Source organism: Manihot esculenta, chromosome 16 (genome assembly GCF_001659605.2).
Source record: "Manihot esculenta cultivar AM560-2 chromosome 16, M.esculenta_v8, whole genome shotgun sequence".
NCBI lineage: Eukaryota > Viridiplantae > Streptophyta > Magnoliopsida > Malpighiales > Euphorbiaceae > Manihot > Manihot esculenta.
In genome coordinates, this window is record NC_035176.2 from 21,505,838 (window position 1) to 21,526,783 (window position 20,946).

Here is a 20,946-nt window from a genome sequence, read left to right on the forward strand (position 1 = left end):
TAGATCAATATAGATGTCATCGAGGATAGAAGTCCTATCAGTTCTAGGATTATGACATGACCGAAATCTCTTGAGTTATGTTCGGTGGACGAATCTTTCAATTTTAGGACTTTTAAGTTTTAGTTTTAGATCTTTCCTATTTCAATGAGCTACATACCATCACATAAATTTCAAACACAAAAGTTATTTTCTTGGGCTTTTTAGATTTTAGGTGTTAAAAAGAAAATATTTAATAAAAGGGGAGTGGAAAGTATTTTGCAAACAAGGGTTCTCACTGCCACGTTGGCAATGAGAGATTGACCTGGCACGCGCCAGATCGGACAGCACGTCAAAAGCGCCATATAAATTTTTTTTTTATTTTAATTTTATAGAAAAACAAAAATAGTGTCTGTCGCGCATCACAAACACAAGAGGCACCATTAATTACAAGGCTGCCAGTCTTGTAATTTGTTTTTATTTAAAAAAAATAAAAGTTATTTTTATTTTTTTAATTATTATATTATAATATAATAATATATTTATATTATATTATATTAATTTAATAATATTATTTATAACATATTTTTTATAATAACAATATTTTTTATTTTCATAATATATTATATGAAATTAAATAAGTTAATTACAAGTTTGCTGAATAAATTCTTTACAAAATTCTCTTATACAGTACATGTCTGATCGCAACGCAAGGCCATTTAACTTCTCAATATGACTCGAATGTTTTAATCAATTATTTTTTACGCTCTTCCATGGTAAAATATTTATAATATAATTTTTTATAATAAATAATATTTTTTATTTTTTATATATTATTTTATAATAATAAAATTAAATAATATTAATGACATATTTACTAATAAATAGTTAAATATAACATCTTTTATTAGTTGAAATATTTTTCTCTTACCATCCTTAGCTTTCTTTTTTACATTAAAACTATAGAATTATATATTTAATATTTGAATTGCTTATTTTTAATTTTAATTTTAAAAATTAATTAAAATTATAACTAAATATATTATATATAATATTTAGTCATAGTAATTTTAAATATTTATATTACTATTTTTTTTTCAATAACGTTGATACAGAATCCGTAGTGCTATAGAAAAATATTAATTGTTTATCTGATATTATTTAATTTCAATATTACAATAATAATATATAAAAAATAAAATATTATTTATTATAAAAATTTATATTATAAATATTATCACTTTAATATAATATAATAATAATAATAATATTATTATTATTATAAAATAATTTAAAAGAAAAAAAAAACTTAAAACCAACCTTTTGTTTAAATTTTTTTTTAATATGACACGCGTCCAGCATGCTTTAATTAAAGCCCGTCACGAGGCAAACTATAAATTAAAAAAAAAAAAAAATTAAAGTGCATGCCGCGCATTACAAATTTAACAGACACTATTTTTATTTTTTTTAATTAAAATTAAAATCACGATTTAGCGTTTATAGACAGGCACCAAATCAGTCTCACTGCCAATATGCCAGTGAGAACCCTATTTGTTAAATACTTTTTTCCTATCCCTTTCCTAAATATTTTTTTTTACACCAAAAACCTAAAAAGTCCTATTTTCTTTCACCATTCCCATTAATCAGTCTCAACACCTGCGATGTCTGGAAAACAACTGCTCTCTGATACCAAATGTTGAAATCAAAAGTAAAAATTTAAGAAAGAATCACAGAACCAACTCAGCAGCTTCTCAATCTTTATTAATTCCGGAATGAATTTACAATCATTTCAAAGATAAAATCTTATAGCTGGAACTATTAGAATCTTCGCTTTTCCCACATCAGCTACAGTTACAGTCATAACAACCTAACCACTCTAATTGATGATCATAATGGTCTGAGCTCGTATAATAACTTGCATGTGGGCGCTAAACTGCTGCAGGGAAGGAGACTCGAGACTTCAACGCACCATTTCATCTCTATCAGTATTGCAACAGGCATCGAACTGGATCAAGGATAAGGGCTTGTCTTTGATTGGTCATTTTGGCTCCTTGAGAATTCTACTGCCGCGTTGTCCTCTTTTCGTTTGTTAATTGTAAATTTCTTGCCGCTTGGTTTGTTAGATCGTAATTTTCTTGTCCCCAAAGATTAGTGAGGTTTCATTTTGTTTTGTTCGTCGATACGCGGACATCGTTGCTCGTACGTCAACTGGGGCAACTAATCTAAGTGGAAGATTTTAGGTAGTGGGGCGTCACTCCGATCACTTTGATTCTTGACCAACTTAAATGAATTTCATTAAGTTTATTAATAAAAAAAAAGGAAAGAAGAGAGATAGAGAGAGACCTGCCCACATACAAAAGAAGGCACCTGAATCATTATGAATCCAACTGAAATCAGTAAAATAATCAGAATAAATACAATTTATTTTCCTTAAGTGAGGCAGTTTACTTCGACCAAAAAAAAAAAATTGCGGCAGTTACACACAAATTTGACAGTTTTCCCAATGATGCACGTTACACCTGACCATCCTTTATCAAACCAAACACTGTACAAGTACACCCCAATTTTCTATCAAAGTTTGGCTTTTTGCCACTTAAGCAACTAGTTAACATCATATAAAAAAAAATAAATAAAAAATAAAAAAAAAAAACTGTACATTTGATACTTCATATTTCCAGCATTGAACTATTATCTTATAAAAGCTAAATTATGAATTCTTTTTGTGGCACTTGCAGCAGGTTGCTGCACTAGTTCCGCCCACTTGATAAAGGTTTTGCAGAATTGGTGAGTTAAGTGAAATCAGAAAATTACAACACGTCAAAGCAACGAATACAGGTATGATCAAGAAGCTGGGCCACAAGGCTCCCTGGCTCAGGGATGAGAGCAGACGTTGAGCTGCTCCAGAAATGGAATGTCAAGGACTCCCTCAGAATCTTATTGAAAGAAGCATCTTGTGTACCTTTTTCAGTCTCCGCTTTTGGTCTAGCAAAGTAACTGTTCATGATTCAAATATTTGGGTCACAGATAATGAAAAATACAAAAATAACACAGATGGTGTATAGAATTGACAGTGAAGACGCAAATATAAAAGATACCAGCCATTCAAGATCATAAATTAGACCATCTTTTGTCTATGCACAATCTGCTCTTAGCAAGAAAGAGTGGAAGTGAAGCAAGGATCCGTTCTCAAATTGTAAAATAATTGACAACTATATGAGATGCAAATTATATCATTTAAGAAGTTACCCAAATAAAAATCTTTTCTTTTCCCCAATTTCAGCAACTAATTAGTTAAAATAGCAGAACATACAGCAGATGACTATCTAGTTAGAACCAGATTAAATGGCACGAAATAATTTAACTGGTGTTAGCCTTTCTATTGCCCACACGTCCCTTAAATAGTCATACAATAAACAGTAACAGTTATATTATTGGAGTGCTTGCCAAATGCTAGAACTGTTGTTCACCAAATGCTAAAAGGAACTCACAAGACTCTTAAAAAAACTGTTTTGAAAATATATAGTTAAAAGTTACTGTTGTAGAAAATGAATGACTTGTCCTCCCATGTTGCGTCTTCTGTGTTCAAGTTAGACCACTTAATCAATCCTTGACATATTCTTTGCCCTTGCCTGAGAATGACTCTCTTCTTAAGAACTGCTTCAGGGAAAATCACCACCTTGTCTTCACAGTAATCTGGTAATTCGTGGACAGCAACTGCATCATCTCCTAATTTCTTCTTTAAGAGAGAAACATGAAAGAGAGGATGAATACTAGAGGTAGCAGACAATTGAAGCTTATAGGCAACAGCCCCAATTCTTTCAAGGACTTTACAAGGCCCATAAAATCTGACAGTTAGTTTAAAATTCTTCCTTAGAGCCAAGGAGCTTTGTCTATATGGTTGTAGCCTCAAGTACACCAAATCACCCACCTGAAACTCTCTTCAGACATCCTCTTGTCAGCATATTGATTCATTTGATTCTGTGCTCGCAATAGATTTTCTCTAATCAAGTGGGATATATGTTGCCTTTCCTGCAAAAATTCTTGAACGGCTCACACAATGCCTTCTTCTGCTGGCAGTATGGCAAGAGAACTAGGTTTATAGCCATATAAAGCTTCAAATGGGGTCATTCTGAGTGCCTCATGATAACTGGTGTTATACCAGTATTCTGCAAGAGCCAGCCACTTGCCCCAAGAATGCGGTTGATGATAGGCAAGAAAGCTCAAATACCCTTCCAGACACTGGTTCAACCTCTCAAGCTGCCCATCAGATTGCAGATGGTATGCAGTAGCATAGGAGAGCTTAGTTCCCAATCTCTTGAATAGTTCCCTCCAAAACAAACTTGTGAACAACTTATCTCTGTCGGACACTATGGAAGAAGGCATTCCATACAACTTGAAAATAGTGTCAAGGAACTGTTGGGCTACAGTAGAAGCTATAAAAGGATGTTTAAGGGACAAAAAATGAGCATATTTGGTGAAGTGACAAATTACCACCATAGTTGTGTCCTTCCAATTAGAGTAAGGAAGCTGCTCAATAAAGTCCATGGTGACTTGCTACCAAGCTTGAGAGGGCAAGGGCAAAGGCTACAGCAACCCAAGGGGAGAGCAGTGTTCTATTTTACATCTAGCACAAGTGTCATAGCTCCTCACCCATTCCATAACATCGTGCAACATTTTTTGCCAAAAAAAAGCCTTTTCAGTCCTACATAGGTAGCATTAATGCCTGAGTGACCCCCTAGCTGAGAGTTATGATACAATTCCAGCAATTGCTTCCTTAATGATCCATAACTACCCACAACAATCTTGTCTTTAAAAAACAATAACCCATCCCTGTAGGAGTACCCTTGGTGAGCCTTAGCATCTATTGAAAGATGAGTGATAAGATTAAGGACTTGAGCATCTCCTTCATAGCTTTTAATAATATGTTGCATCCATGTACACTGGATGGAATTATCTGTTGATAGTAAGACATCTTCACTAATAGGCCGTTGAGACAAAGCATCTACTACCTTGTTATCCACTCTCTTTCTATACAGAATTTTGTACTGCAATCCTAGTATTAAACACTCCTTTCAATTGCAGATTGGTATGCAATTTCTACTCCAGTAGATGTTTAATACTTTCATGATATGTTTTAATGAAGAATGTTCCTTGCTCCAAATATTGTCTCCATTTGGAGACTGCAAATGTGATTGCCAATAGCTCCCTCTCATAAACTAATAATGCTTTACTTCTGGGACCAAAAGCCTTGGAAGTATAGGCTATAGGATGGTCATTCCGCTGGAAGACTGCTTCCATGCCACTGCCACTTGCATCAGTCTCAACAGTTAACGGCCAAGTGAAATCTAGAATTATCAACACTGGTGATTGGAGCATTGTTGCTCTCAGCTGCAAAAATGCTTATTGAACTGAAGTAGACCAGTGGAATGCATCTTTTTTTAGCAGGACAATAAGTGGCTTGCTGATAATTTCATAATCTTTCACAAACTTCCGATAGTATCCAGTCAATCCTAGGAAACTCCTCAACAAGTTGATTGACTTAGGTTCTGGCCATGATACCATTGTTTCCACTTTTGCTAGATCTGTTGCCACACCTCCAGCAGAGATAATGTATCCCAAGTAATATATTGTAGCCTTTCCAAAGGCACATTTGCTTAGCTTAGCAAGCAACTTCTTCTTCCTTAATAATTCAAATACCATATGCAAGTGCTGCAAGTGTTCTTACCATGGGCTTCTTACTATTCTCCCATCAGCCAGTCACCGAAATTTTAGGTGTTTCCACCATAGGAATCTTTAATTCCTCAATCACATCTTTATCAATAAAACTGTGAATGCTCCCTCTGTCCACCAAAATGATGAGTTGTCTATTCTTGTGCTGCCCAATTACTCTTATCGATTATGCCCCATTACTGCCATCCATTGCATGGATAGATAAGGTTGTTTCCCCTTGCAACTCTTATTCTGTTAATACAATATGCCATTCTTCCTCTCCCTCCTCTATTTTTAATACACTCACTGCTCCTTCCTTCTCCCTAGTTTGCATTGTCAACAAGGATTTGGGCTTACATTGGTGGCTTGAAAAATATTTTTCACCACATTTGAAATAGGGTCTGGGTTGTTTGAGGAGAGTGGAATTGTTGCTGGTAGGGTTTGTGTTGGTTTTAGAATTGTTTTGGTTGACAAAGGACTAACTGGTTGCAGGAGTGCATTTCTGCATTGCAACTGGTTTATTCAAATTCGAATTCAACTCTGTATTTGAGGGTTTTGGGTTATAAGGAAAGTATTGGGTCAGGGAATTGGGTTTTGGCTGAAAGGTCTTATGATAGTGAGGTGTTTTCTTGGTGTTATTGAGAAATTGCTCTTAGAATTTTGCAATTTGGAAAGCATGAGCAAAGGTAAAGGTTTCAGCATCCTTACAACAGGCCTAATCTCATCTCGCAAACCCCAAGAAGACAGAAAGGAAATAATTCTCCCTTAAGTTGGGCATTACTCTCACTCTTCCTTAGTCCCTTCTTGCCTATTCCTCATGAACTCCTCCACTATATCCTCAAGCCCTTCCTCTCCAAATCTTAAACACAATTCTCTTTCAAAATCCTCCCATTCATGCACCTTCTCTCCTTAATCCAATTATAATACCAAGCATCCGCTCTATCAATTAAGAACAAATTAGCTACTCTCACCATTTGCTCCTTAGGCACCCCATAAATTTCAAGTATTTAATACATCTAATCCACACCCTGGGCTCTTTTCCCTCAAATATAATCAATTTGATTTTTGGGATAAATTTGGGTATACCTAAAGTTTCAACCACAAATCCAACATTGCTGAAATCCCGTGCTGGAAAAATAGGTGCCCCTTTAGGGTTGGAAAGGATTCCCTAGCCTCCGAGAACTACCGAAGGCATTCCGGCCACTATCTCTAGCTCTCCATCTCCATCGCCATTCTCCCAAAGATTCTCTTGCCCTTTCCCTATCCTCCAACTCCAAATATGCTCTAAAGCTCTTCCAAGAGTACGTTTCTCATTTTCGCTGCACTTTGTTTAATTTCGCCCCCCAATTCTTCTTTGTCCTTCTTCACACTCTCCTACAACGCCCTTATGCTTTCCTCCATTTGGACCATCCTTGACTCTTGATTCACTACACCAATCGGATCATCATGCAACGGCCCTTGCAATTGGCTCTGATACCAATTATCACAGATTTGGAGATGCGATGATAGAAATTAAGATGAGAAGAGAAGAAAAAGTAGATTTAGGTGAGAAAGAAATCAAAGAGAGAGATGAGAGAGAAATTTAGAAGGAAAAAATAGTTATGTTGTTCATTCTTCAATGCCTGTCTCAATACAGTTGTTCCCCTTTTATACCCAAATCTGAGCATAACTGCTCCAACAACTTTTTGACTTACTCCAACTCATTTCCCCCCTAAGAATGCCACCTACACAACCTTCTTATTCCTTCTGGAATACGTGACACAAAGCTTTTGCAATTACAATATTGGAATCAAGATTTGTATTGGGAAGATCCTATGTTGGAGAAACATTATGTTAGGTAGAACCATCACAAAAAGAGTGAGATAGAGAGATAGGAAGTAGAAGAGAATAGAGATAGAAGATAAAAGAGAATTAGAAGAGATAAGAGAGAGAAAGACAATTTGGAGAGAAGAGAATAGAGAATAGAGATAAATTAAGGAGAGAATTGATATTGATCTTTCTAGAATTCATAATGAGTTGTATAGAGTCTTCTCACCCCCTTTCATACAAATTCCCTCCTCAAATAACTTCTCCCAATCCCAACAGCTAAAACTACTCATTACTGTCTTAAACTTTTCCCTCCAAAACAATTATTCCTTTCACACCTTCCCCTCTTTATATATATACATTCTTCTTCTATATGAAACTCAAAACTCATGTCGGTTTACTTCAGCCACTTCCTATTCTGCAATAGATATAGAAATATATTGCTATGAATTTTATCACAGGCCTTCCCAAGTCTTTGGAAGTCGATTGTATCTTTGTTGTTGATGATAGACTATCTAGATATGTCCACTTTACGCCTCTCAAACACCCCTTTACAGCACATTCAATGATATATTTATTTAAGAGGTGGTATGGTTTCCTGAGGTCCCTAAGATAGTGGTGAGTGATAGGAATTCCTTATTTTTAAGTAGCTTTTGGGTAAGACTTTTTGTTTGCAAGGCACTCTTCTCAAATTCATTGCATCCTACCATTCTCAAATGTATGGTCAGAAAGAAGTGCTCAATCAAAGAGTCTTGAAACTTATCTCCACTGTTTTTGTTCACAACAACTAAAGACTTGAGCTAAATGGCTATGTCGAGTGGAATATTGGTGCAACACATCCTTCCACAGTGCAGCAGGGATATCCCCATTTGAAATCATTTATGGGCGGTCTCCTCCTTCTACGCTTCAATTTTTGTCTGGAGAAACTAGGGCTGAAGCTGTTGCTCAAAGTTTGGCTAACAGGGATGAAAGCATACACCAATTCCAGTATCATCTCACTTGTGTCCAGCAACGGATGCATAAAAATGCAGACAAACATTGGCATAAGGTTCAGTTCCGAGTAGGAGAATTTGTCTTCCTTAACCTTACTCCTCATAGACAAACATTGATTGCTCAACAAGTCCATCAAAAATTGGCAGCTCACTATTATGGACCATTCAAAATTCTTAATCCCATTGGAGAAGTGGCATATAAATTAGATCTTCCACCTTCAACACGAATTCATCTAGTATTTAATGTATCAAAATTGAAACATGTTGTTGATAATCATAGATGGAATCTAATATATCTACTAATATGGCAATTGATGAGTCTCTTTGAGATGAAACGGGAGCTATTACTGCGACATGCCAAATTCTGCAAGAGGGAATAAGGTGCTCCAATTTCTAGTTAAATGGCATGGTCAGTTAGCTGAAAATACTACTTGGATTTATGAAGCTGATTTTTTTGGGCAATTTCTAAATTTCAGCCTCGAGATAAGGCCGTCCTTGCCGAAGATAGATGTTAGGCAGCCAAAAGAATTTCCAGAGATAAAAAGATTCCAAGTTTATTCCAGAACATTCAAAAGAGAAGCTTACAAGTTGTTAGGCGATGAGAAGGCCTTTAGGAATGAATGGCCAGTAGGCTAAATTTCTATAGCTGCAGACAAATATAAATAAAGCTGTGAGATAATAGAAGGGCAAATTTTTCTTTCTGAGAAATTGTGGGCAGAAATGTTCTCTGCACGGGGTTGTCATCCTGGGGGCCGTTGCCTTTATTTTATTTTGTCTTTTGCCGATTTTGGGCATTGAAATTGATTGCTAGGTTTTTGTGTTTGGATCTGGTTTGTACCGACATATTTGTAGTAATATTGCACTAGGAAGTTTGACTAAGCGGTGACTTTCATTCAGTTAAGGGAATGAAACTGTGGATTGAGGAATGAGAGCTCAAAGACAAAGAGAAGTGAGCTTTTCCAAGGAATTACTCCTACTACAGGTATGTCGCTAGCTAAGCTTGCAATTACTGACTGTAGCTGCCAAAAGCTCAAAAAGTTCTGAGAATTTACTGCATTTCTTCTCTATTTCATTGATTTCTTGTCCTAACTTTCTTTACTTCATAATTCTGACCATAAACCATTTATTTTTTCCAAAATAAGGACTTTGAAATACAATAGCTCAAACTAGAATCAAGGGTTGGAGATTTGCCCTATGCCAACAGTTAGTTACTTCATTTAGCTAAGAAAATCTTATTTCCATGCGAGAGGAATAATAATCTCTAAAGTTCTACAACAAATAAATGACTCGATTTTTTTAGTTATCATCTTTTTCCCATTCCCATAAATACAGCCATAATCTGTTAAAAGCAGGAACTTAAGGGGAAAAGCGGATACATTTTGGAATATTCATGCATCGTTTAATGAACTGATTATCGCAAGTTTGCAACAACAGGTCAGATTGCCAAAACCAACAAAGACTACATTCTACATGCCCATTGTATTATGCAAAGTTTGCTGCAAGGATGTGCAAGTCATTTCACCATGATGGATGTGTTATTCCTAAGTTTTTCTTAGTTGCTTCAATTATTCTCCATTGAAGTTTAAAGTATACACTATAAATTCATGAAATGTTAAATGGAAACCTAGAGTTTCCAATATACATCCCCATGACTCCCGATAAATCATTATATATCAAATTCAGAAATCACAATGCAGACAAACTTTAGTGGTTTCTACATGCACGATAGACAAAAGAGTTGATTCTGTACTCTGTATGTGAACTCTACATATTGTATAATTCAAACATACATGTGCAAATAAGTGAAAAGAAGCTTTGATAGTACCTTGCAATGTCTTGTGAACCAATAGGGAAGAAGATATACGAGGGCTGCACTGTCAACTCCAGCTGTGTTGAAGATTTATCTTTTCTATTCAAAAATCTTCTTGCAACTCTCGTCAAGAGGTCAGCCCCATTCCATCTCAATTGGGTATCATCATATGTAGTATAAAACTCCTTCAAGCATTCCATTATGAAAAGACTGCAAGAAATAAAAATAAGCAAACCTTAAATCCAGAAGAGAGGAAATCAGTAAATGAAAATGAATATGAATTCCTTTGGGATTCTACCACCATGTTTCTAATTGAATCAAGAACCAAGAATTACTAGAACATATATTTATATACTAGTTGCTCTCAACGTACATTGCACATTGTTGTCCTCGTACATATTCATAACTTTCCTATATATAATTTTTTAATAATTTTTCATATATAATATAAAAATAATTTTACAATATCCAATTAAATTTACTCTTCTACTGTCATAAATATTAAATTAACATGACTATGATATACTCTTAATTAAAGTTAGTTTGTACTTGAAAATTTTTTTTATATGTTTAGTTTATTAGTCCTAATTAAAAATTAAAGTGTACTGTGTTTTGGCACATCCTCTTTGTTTTTACTATTTATATATACATTTATAGTGACATCAGGGTTAAAACTATTCTCTTGTACTATTATTAGCAATGCACCTAATTAGATATTTTATAAATAATACTCTCTGGCCATTTTTAACTATTGTTTAAGGTTTTTGCATGATGGTTAAGGGAAGCAACTAAATCACCTAAATTGTAATAAAATGCTCCTTTATTTTATCAAATTACTTTGTCTCTCCTAATAATTCCAATATCAACAATTCTTTCTGCATTCATTTAATCAATTACTAGAAAAGTATGACAATTAAGAGAGATAGAAAGTGAAATGATCAAATATATTTTAGTAAATTATAGAAATAGTAATTTTGTTTAGTAGAAATAAGAGTAAAATTGAAAATAATTAGTTACTCCTTAATTTTCTCAAAAGGACAGATAATATTGGATGAAACAACTTCTAGAAAGTGATAGATAAAAATGAACAGAGAAAGTATTAACAATGCAAGTATTGGTTTAGAATTTATTTGATCTTAAAATATTTTTTTTATTTTGTAGCCATATATTATATTGCTTTTTAAATAGTTTTAGCAATGCATGAATTAATACAGGATTTTTAAAAAATTTTAGGTTATTACCAGCTATTTACATATATACACCGACATATACATCAATTTTTATATTTTTCTAAAATATTATAGATTTTGTTAAATCTATCAGTTTCTTTTCATTTCATTTCTTTCTATGCACATGATTAAAAATATTTTATTGAAAAGTATCAAAATGAAATTGCACATTTAAAATGTAAAATTCTCAAATATAACTAAGATTATATATGAAGCAATTATAAAAGTTATTAAGTTAATAGCATTAGCATTATGATCAATAATGAGCAAATGTAACATAAACTAAAAATATAATGGCATCAGTGGTTGAACTTATATGATATATATCCTATACTATATTACACTTTACAGTAATTATTTATCTTGTAACAAAAGAAATTTATCATGTAGTTATAAAGTTTCACGTTAAAAGTTCTATTAAGAATAGAGTATGAATGAATTTCATTAGCTTTTTGTATTTCATTGATACATTAGGTTATTTATTAAATTAAAATTGAATTACAATGGGAAAAGCCTTTTTTTTATTTCAACTATTGGTAACATATATATTTTAATCATTTTTTGCTTAAAAATATTTTATGCTATTAGAATTTGTAATGTTGTAAATAAATTTTTTAAAAAATAACAATAGCAAATTAAATTTGGTTCTTTGTGATGATAATATCAAATAACATAAAATATTAATATAAGAGTTAGAATTAAAATTTTCTAAGCGTTTGATGTGAATTACTAAAAGGAAAAAAAAAACCTACATGACTATAGTGTAATTATAATTAAGCACTATAAACATCACACCATATTATAACATGATAAATCTATATATGTGCGTTTGTGTGCGTTTGTGTGTAAAGCAGGAAGGAGAGGAAGGGTTGATCCCAACTCCTCTCTCCCAATCCAAGTTATCCAACCATTTCAAAAAGGAAAAGACAATGATAACAGAGGCTCTATTTGTTTAATGGAAAATATTTTCAAAAAAGTATTTTCATATTTTCCAATGTTTGGAGGCACTCAGTAAAATTGATCGATGGAAAATATTTTCTTCGTCAATGGGAAAATTAAATCATTTATAAGGAAAATGACTTTCAATTTTTCAAAGAAGAAGTCATTTTTCTTACTTTGAGAATTTTATCAACACAACTAAACGATTTATATATAAATTTATTAACATTCTTTATTTTTTTAACATTGCTAGTAAATAACGGAAAAACAGGTTATTTTCATGGAAAATACTTTTCACATACAAGTTTTCTTTTCCAGTGAAACTAACGAAGCCTAAATGTAAAATGAAATTTTCCAGGTAGTATTCCATCGTAAAGAACCAATAAATGGGAGGTTCCCAAAAATTTAAAAAAAGGCCATATGTAACATTCTTTTATGATAGGTTTCCTTCTTCTATTTGGAGTCCAAAAGACAGTAAAACTAGCTTTGCAGAAAAAAAAAAAAAGGAGAAAAGTGGAAAAACTCACTGTCAAACTGGTAAAGTTTACTCTTTCCTGTCACTCCTCTAAGCAAATTAGGATACATGATTAGAAAATGCACTCATCTTTCCGACGGATTAAGAGGAGAGGGCTAAAAGTCACCCATCCTCTGCAACAAAAACGATAATGTGACAGGACATAAAAGAGAGGGAAATTTGTCAGCACATTTGTTTTCAAAAATAGCTCCACTAAGACCACTACAATTAAGTAGGCCTAAATTCCAACGACGCTAAGTACTAGGCTAAGTCAAGGTTTTTCCAGTAGTAGCATGATTTTCTACAAGGAAAACAAATGCCAGAAGTACCTGTTCTTTCTAAATGCCATCACAGCCCCATTCAAAGAACTTCCAATGAGCTGATTTTCCTGACCAACAGTGTTATTAAGTGCAGGAAATGGATTTAGAACTATAATGTCAGAATCTAGATAGATACCACCATATCTGCACAATCAAACAAATAGAGTACAGATATCTAAATTCAAAACACTATGCATAATAAAGCAGAAGGTGAAAGAACAATTAATCGATAAAATATAACATGGAAGAACAAGAGGGTTTGCTTTAGATGAAAGATAAAATGGAACAATTTTAGTTATTATTCCATGTCTTATTGCGCCTCCCTTCATTTGATGTCTCTAGGCCTCCTTTATAGCCAAGGGAGAAAGCACTTGAATCCATTACAGATAAATTTGGGGGAAAAAACACACATATGGAAAAAGACATTTCTTTCCATGTACAGGGGACTTAATCTTAGTCAAACTGAAAACATTAAAACCTTGAGCAAAATGTTAAATCACGGTCATGGTGTTGTAGCACAGGAGTATGGTGGCCTAATTTTAATAGTTGTAGCTGTAGTTGTAGTGATCATGAAAATTTAGGGAGGGGGGGGGGGGGGGGGGGGGGAATGCGTAATGATTTAAACTCATAGTTTAAGCTGAATTTAACAAAAATATGCAGCATATTAATGTTCCAAAGTGTCATGCAAAAATAATTATTTATTTTTAAATTAAAAAAAAAATGCAGCTCTACTTAATACTAGAAATTAATCGACCATAGAAACTAAAACCAGCTAATTACAATGGTGCTTCAAATAATCCATAACATGTGAATGAAGCAAACCTACTTGTAGAGGGCAGCAAGCCGGACAAGCTCACTGTAGTGTGTGGGATAGAACTTTGTCCCTTTCCACTCATGCCAAACATCAGCAAATACATGAGTTGGTGTATCCTTTAGCAATTCATCAAGATTTGGCATGGCAACAGCAACTTTGTAACTACACAAAGAATTTGGATTAGATCACTAATTAAAAATAGAGTCTACCACAAAGTCCCAACTTGAGCTCTTACCCATCTTTCACAAAGCTTCCTGCAAAAAAATCCAGCTCAATTGTCTCTGATAGCACTACAACACAAGCTTCCCTGTGGTGCAACAGCAGACTCTCAAGCCCTCTCTGGTGCCTAACAGTATACATCCAAGGCGGGGAATTCCACACCATGAACACCCTCATGTCACACTTCCCAATGCTGAAAAAAGAATCCATGAAATCTGAGAAAGACAAATGAGGAAGCAATCCAGGAAAGTAGCCCCATCTTTTCCCGTCTGCAAATATGTAACTGGACTCCTCAGACTTCCTGTGTGACTTAGGCTCTCTATTCTCCATTTGCCTAAGTTTTTCATCACTACTATTATCATTTGTAGTTGAATTTCTATTCCCATTGGGTTCTTTTATATTCTCAGCAGATGATCTGTTATTTGAACTGGAACCCTGAATCACAGTACTCCTTTTATCATCATTTAATAAATTCATATTTCCACCAGAAATCAGATTCTCAACAACATCATTTACTCTCTCATTACGTGATCCAGTACTCACATTATCAAAAAACATCCTCCTTTCTGCTATTTTAATCCCACCCCCATTCTTGAAATCACTCTCACCACCTTTATCTCCGCCATTATCACCGGGTTTCCTAATTCCGATCACACCGCCATTTTCTTCCACTTTATCCTCAGGATTTATTCTCAAAACCCTCAAGGGCTTCTTAACCAGAAACGGGGTCTTCTTAAACTCATTAAACAACAGCTTCTGCACCGCTTTATCCCCTCTCGTCAACCCAGTAACCCCAACCCCATCAGGGTCCTGCAAAATAGGGTTGTTCATAGGATTCAACACCTCCAAATTCGACTTGAACATTCTATCCCTCCTCAAGAAATCGCTCTTTTTATCAAACCAGTCTCCCCACCCTTCCCTTAATGGAGAAGATCTTTTCCCAACCTTTAACAACAAGGCATCCTCAATCCCACGAACCTCGATCACTTTTCTTCTCACTTCCTCATCTATAGGAATATCGTCACTTCCAAACGCAGCCTTGCTTTGATCTTCTACGTTGAATCCTACACTAAAAGAATTGTAATCATCCCAATCGTCAATCGAGCGTTTATTCGGAGCTCTACGAATCGATCCAGTTATGTGATCCATATAATAACCAGAAGTGGAAATCTTCCTTTTGATTTGGGTTTGGCCATTTTCAAGGTCGCCGCCTGATAACTCCTCATCGTCAATTCTGAAACCAGTGGTGTCGTTTTGGTCTTCGAAGGTGTCGTGCTCGTCGATCTTGTCAACTACGTCATCATTTGAGTTGTCGTCGGAGTCGGATAGAAGGGTATTTTGATGAATAATGTCGGCTGAATCAGAGCCATTTCGGGAGTGGAGAGGGTAGTAGCGGTGGTGATGGTAACGGCCCTGGTGGTGAGAAGAAGAGAGGCGGGTATGAAGGAGAGACACTGAGAGGAGGAGGAGGAGAGCGGAAATCACGGCGCACACGTGTACTCCATAACGAGGGCGACGACGGGAGCGGAGAGAGCGGAGCATTGATAGAGAAAGAAAAGTGTAGTAAGTTTAACAACACCACAATTTGTTCAGCTGATGAATCCTCCGCGTTCTCAGCTCGGAAACTGTAATGCGGGTGTTAAACGCAGGAGTTAAAAGAAGCTTTCGTAAACGGAAGGTTTTTAAGCGGATAAAAGGGCCATATTTGCTCCATAACCATATAATAAGGGGCTAAAAATTTTTTTTTTTTGTAATATGTAAATAGTATTTGTATTATATGACTGCCGCTCTCAGTGAAATTTTGGCACAGTCTAAATACAGGGCTTCTTGCTGATTGATTCAGATAAAAAAAAAATTCAAATTTTAGTGCTTTTTCTTGAATTAAGATGAAATGAAAATTTATCACGTTTTATAATTTTTAAATCCTAGTCTGATAAAAAGTTTTTTCCGAATAAGAATAAAATATGATTTTACTGTACTATCATTCTCAGTGAAATTTTAGCACACAGTCGAATACAGAGCTTCTTACTGAGTCAGATAAAAAAAAATCAAATTTTAGTAAGAAAAAAATTTTTCTTAAATTAAGATGAAATGAAAATTTACTAAATTTTATAATTTTTAAATTCTAGTATGATAAAAAGTTTTTTTCGAATAAAATGAAACTGAATTTTATTACGCTTTATGATAGAATTTATTATATTTATAAATTATAGTAAAAATTATTAATTTTTATTTATTAAACTTTAAATAATTAATTTTAAAAAAAATAATTATAAATATCACTGTGCATTTTTTAAATGTAAAAACATTTATAATAGTCTGTGCAAATTGTTGGACAGTCTACATGCACTTTAGTGTGAACCGCACATTTGAAATGCAATATTATACCGCATTCTTAATTTAAATTATTAATTTAATTTTTTTATTTAATTATTATATTTTATTATATTAATTTAATTTATTTAATTATATATTAAATTTATATAAATATAGTTATAAAAAATATTTTAATATTAATTATTTTAATTTATTTATAATATAACATTATATTTATCATATACATTAATTTATTTTATTAATTTATATAATTCATTTAATTATATACTAAATTTTACATACGTATAATTATAAAAATTATATTAATATTATTATAAATTTTAATTTATTTACGATATATCATTATATCTTTTATATTTATTCTTATATTTCTATTGGAATTAATTTATAAATATTTATAAAGCGGAGAAATTATAAAAAATTAAATAAAAGAATATATGTAAATACTTAGAAATTATGGAATATAATAAAAAAAAACAATATATTTACAAACGATAAAATCAAAAAATAATGATAAGGAAAGATACAAATGTCCTCCTGTGCCACATAAACGTCCCTTTTTTCATATGGATGTCGAGTTTTGTATGGCCGGTGATCACTATTTGTACCCTCACCTTCAGCAGCAGCAGAATCAATATTTGTGGAGGTCATGTGAATATTAAGATCAGGGACTACTGACTTCGAATCTTGTGTTATAGTATAATGTGATGGTAAAAAAATATTATCAGATGCAACAGTAGAGTAGTGTTGGCCTGACGTATATTGTACAAAATGGCCAGAGAATGGTTGTGCTCCTAGACTAGATGAAAGAATATAATGTCTAGCTGAAAATGCATTAACGGAGCTGAAATATTGAGCAAAAGTATCAAAAGTACCCTTTACTAGGATCTGCATCTAAAATGGATGATTTTGAATACCAACTTGTTAGAAGGACCACTGCGTCAAGGTTATATGAGGTGGTACCATGTGTCCAGGTAGTATATTTTGATCCACTATGTTGTTGAACACTAGGTCCTGCTAATGACTGTCCAATCTCACAAAATGATCGATAAGCATGAAATGAAACGGGTGCTGGAATTATGACATTTGTCGGGATAGTGGTATGTGCATCAACATCAGCTTCTTGGCGTGAGCTACGTCTACGCTTAGGTCTCCTCGGCGGGTCAATAGGCTCGTCAAGGTCATCTAGCATAGGTTGTGCTCGAGGAGCAGACTGTAATGGATGTATCTCAGTTATTCGTTTCTCTTTCTACATGGCATAGAATATGGTTGTTGTCTTTCTTTCAATAAGATCTGTACTCGAATTAGAAAACTGTCGATTTATCAAATGAATATTCTCGATATCGTCATCCTGCTGGCATTATATAATTAAACAATAATATTTTAAATAAATATAAACATATGAAAATATATTGAATAATAAAATATTATCATTGTGTCAATAGCTGCATCACAATGCAATATCCAGAGAAACTCTTCTATACCATTCCAAGTACTTGAATGATAATGAAGTTGCCCATCTAATGGTGATGCTTCAACCAACCTCTGCCATCTATCTTTCCATATGGCAATCCAACACACATGAACTGTAATCCAACTACTATCAAATGATAGTAGAGATGCATTGTGAAAATTAGTTGTTAGTATGGTGGATTTGGTATTAGTTGTTGCATGCCGGATTGATGCAACACCCTATCTTGTTGATACCATTCTACCCCATGGAAGCAGATTAAGGAAATCGTTGCTCTCTAAATATCACGTCCTTGGATACAAATACAATGGTAATGATGCAAGGAGTTCATCGGAATATATCTCCCATACCATCTGAAAAGAATAGATCTATTATAATAATATAAGAAATATCATACAAATCAAAGTATATAAAATATTTTATATAATACCTTTGGATTGCCCATGCTGTCAAATTCTGTCAAGACATGTATTATGACTTGAGTAATACGTCGTGCATTACTCCACCTGAAATTATTATAAAAAAAAAACTTAAGAATTTAATGTGAATGCGTCATATGCAAAACATAATAATGTCATAATAAGCATAAAATACTAACCAACTTCCAAGTGGGGCATTATTATTAGGGGTGAGCAGTATTCGGTTCAAACCGAAAAAATCGACCGAACCGAACCGATTTGAAAATTTGGTTCGATTTTTTATATATTTCGGTTCGGTTCGGTTTTCAATTTCAAAAATTTTGGTTATTTCGGTTCGGTTCGGTTTTGATAAAAAAAAACCGAAAAAACCGAACCGAACCGATTAGTAATAATAATATGTTTTTTCAATAATATATAGAAATTAAATCATATTAAAATTAAAATATTTTAATTAAATTTTAAAATATTAAAAATAAAGTGTAAAAAATAAAAAAATTATTAAAAATCGAAACCGATCAAACCGAACCGAACCGAATCAGACCGGTTCGGTTCGATTCGGTTTCTGACCAAAATCGGTTCGGTTCGGTTTTCATAAACACTCAAATTTCGGTTTTCGGTTTATTCGGTTCGGTTCGGTTTTGAACCGAACCGACCGAATGCTCACCCCTAATTATTATGCGGATCTCGTATATTTATAGATGGTACTATTGAAGTAAATCGGTCTCATGCCCATATTTGGAAAATATGTAGGGCAAATTAAGACACTCTTGGATCAGTGGCCCAACAAAGTTCTCTATACAACCAAGCAAGCAAGCTGAATTCCAACAATATATGCTGGCTCTATGTAAATTAGCAATAAGAGCAAAAACAATAGGTTAACTCTACTAGGATTTCTATCAGTGAAAAGAGAACCTCCAATGATTTGCAAAATATAAGACGAGTATATCTCTAGACCACTTTTTCATTAGCATCATCTGGTAGCTCATTAAAATTTTTTACTTACCAACTTAATGGCAAAGAGCTACCACGCATTATATTAGCGGGATGTATAAGACCTAAAAGATCTTGACAATGCATCATCCAATTTATAATAGAGTTACCGGTAATAGTATCTCCATCTATAGGTAGGCCCGAAACATCATAAATGTATGCGTTTCTGGACGACATCTCTCAACCAATACTGTAATTAAATTATGATAGCACCGTAAACAAAATGAGGGTATAAGAGTGTATAAGAGTGTAAACTCGTGTAATCATAGTAATTTTGTCTGCTCATTATATCTATAAAATAAAATATGAACAAATAAGTTATAAATTTATAAAAAAAATTTTCCAATGCCATATATACTAAAATTTTTAAATTACTACATTTTCAACATAATTATAAATAATAAAAATTTATTATAACAATTAATAATATGTTATTTTTTTTAATAAAATAAATTATAATATAAGATTAAATTTCTTATTTTTTTAAATTCATTCCTACACAAAATCTTCCCAACCACGTATATAAAAAAATTTAAGAAATCTATTTATAAATTTTTTCTACTTTTATAATATTTTTACTCCTATAACTTTTTTTTCAACACCATATATACTAATTTTTTTTAAATTACTACATTTTCAATATAATTATAAATAATAAAAATTTATTATAATAATTAATAATATATTATATTTTTTAATAAATAAATTTTAATATAAAATTAAATTTCTCATTCTTTTTTTAATTTATTTCTGGACAAAATCTTCCCAACAATATATATATAAATTTAAGAAATTTATTTATAAATTTTTTCTTCTTCTATAATAATTTTATTTTTATAAATTTTTTCCCAACACCATATTTTTTTATATTTTTATATTATTTATCACATTATTATAAATAATAAAAATATTTTATAAATTTTTATAATATTTTTTATATTTTAAATAAACACAACCATAAATTTTTTCACCTATAAATCTAAAATTTAAATTTTACTACTAATTTACATACAAACTACAATTTATCCAAAAACATAAATATCTTACTAATTAATTGCAAATAACAACATAACATAACATATTTTTATAAATCTTTTCTAATGACTCACTTGTATGAAAGACGATTACAAACTTCACACGTCCATTAAGAGATTATTTCATCTGATTAAATAGATAAAATTATAAAAAATAAATAATTTTTATTAATATATTTTCAATTATATTATTTCATCAGAAAGAAAATTTATAAAAAACATACCTATTTTGTTGAAAAATCAAACTTCACCAACAGGTTCTTCAATGAGATAAAAGAAATATGAGAGAGTGTTGAAATAATTTTAGAGAATAGATAAGAAATTTGGGAGAGTAAAGAGAAAATTGAGAAAGAGAAAGGGAGTGTTG

General features: G+C 32.7%; 1 protein-coding gene across 2 annotated transcripts; it reads right to left on the minus strand.

Annotated features, from left to right (window-relative positions):
- Window positions 1–2,452: 2,452 nt before the first annotated feature.
- Window positions 2,453–16,021, minus strand: LOC110603697 (uncharacterized protein At4g19900). 2 transcript variants are annotated; one of them, XM_043951816.1, is made up of 5 exons: window positions 14,345–16,020; window positions 14,122–14,271; window positions 13,305–13,439; window positions 10,309–10,503; window positions 2,453–2,970 (listed from the first exon to the last, which is right to left on the minus strand). In XM_043951816.1, exons 1-5 carry the CDS (start codon window positions 15,868–15,870, stop codon window positions 2,784–2,786), a joined length of 2,193 nt encoding a protein of 730 aa, XP_043807751.1. In that variant the 5' UTR covers window positions 15,871–16,020; the 3' UTR covers window positions 2,453–2,783. The 2 variants fall into 2 exon arrangements, with proteins under 2 accessions (XP_043807751.1, XP_043807752.1); XM_043951817.1 differs by lacking the exon at window positions 13,305–13,439 and having other exon boundaries at window positions 14,345–16,021.
- Between the last annotated feature and the right edge of the window lie 4,925 nt (window positions 16,022–20,946).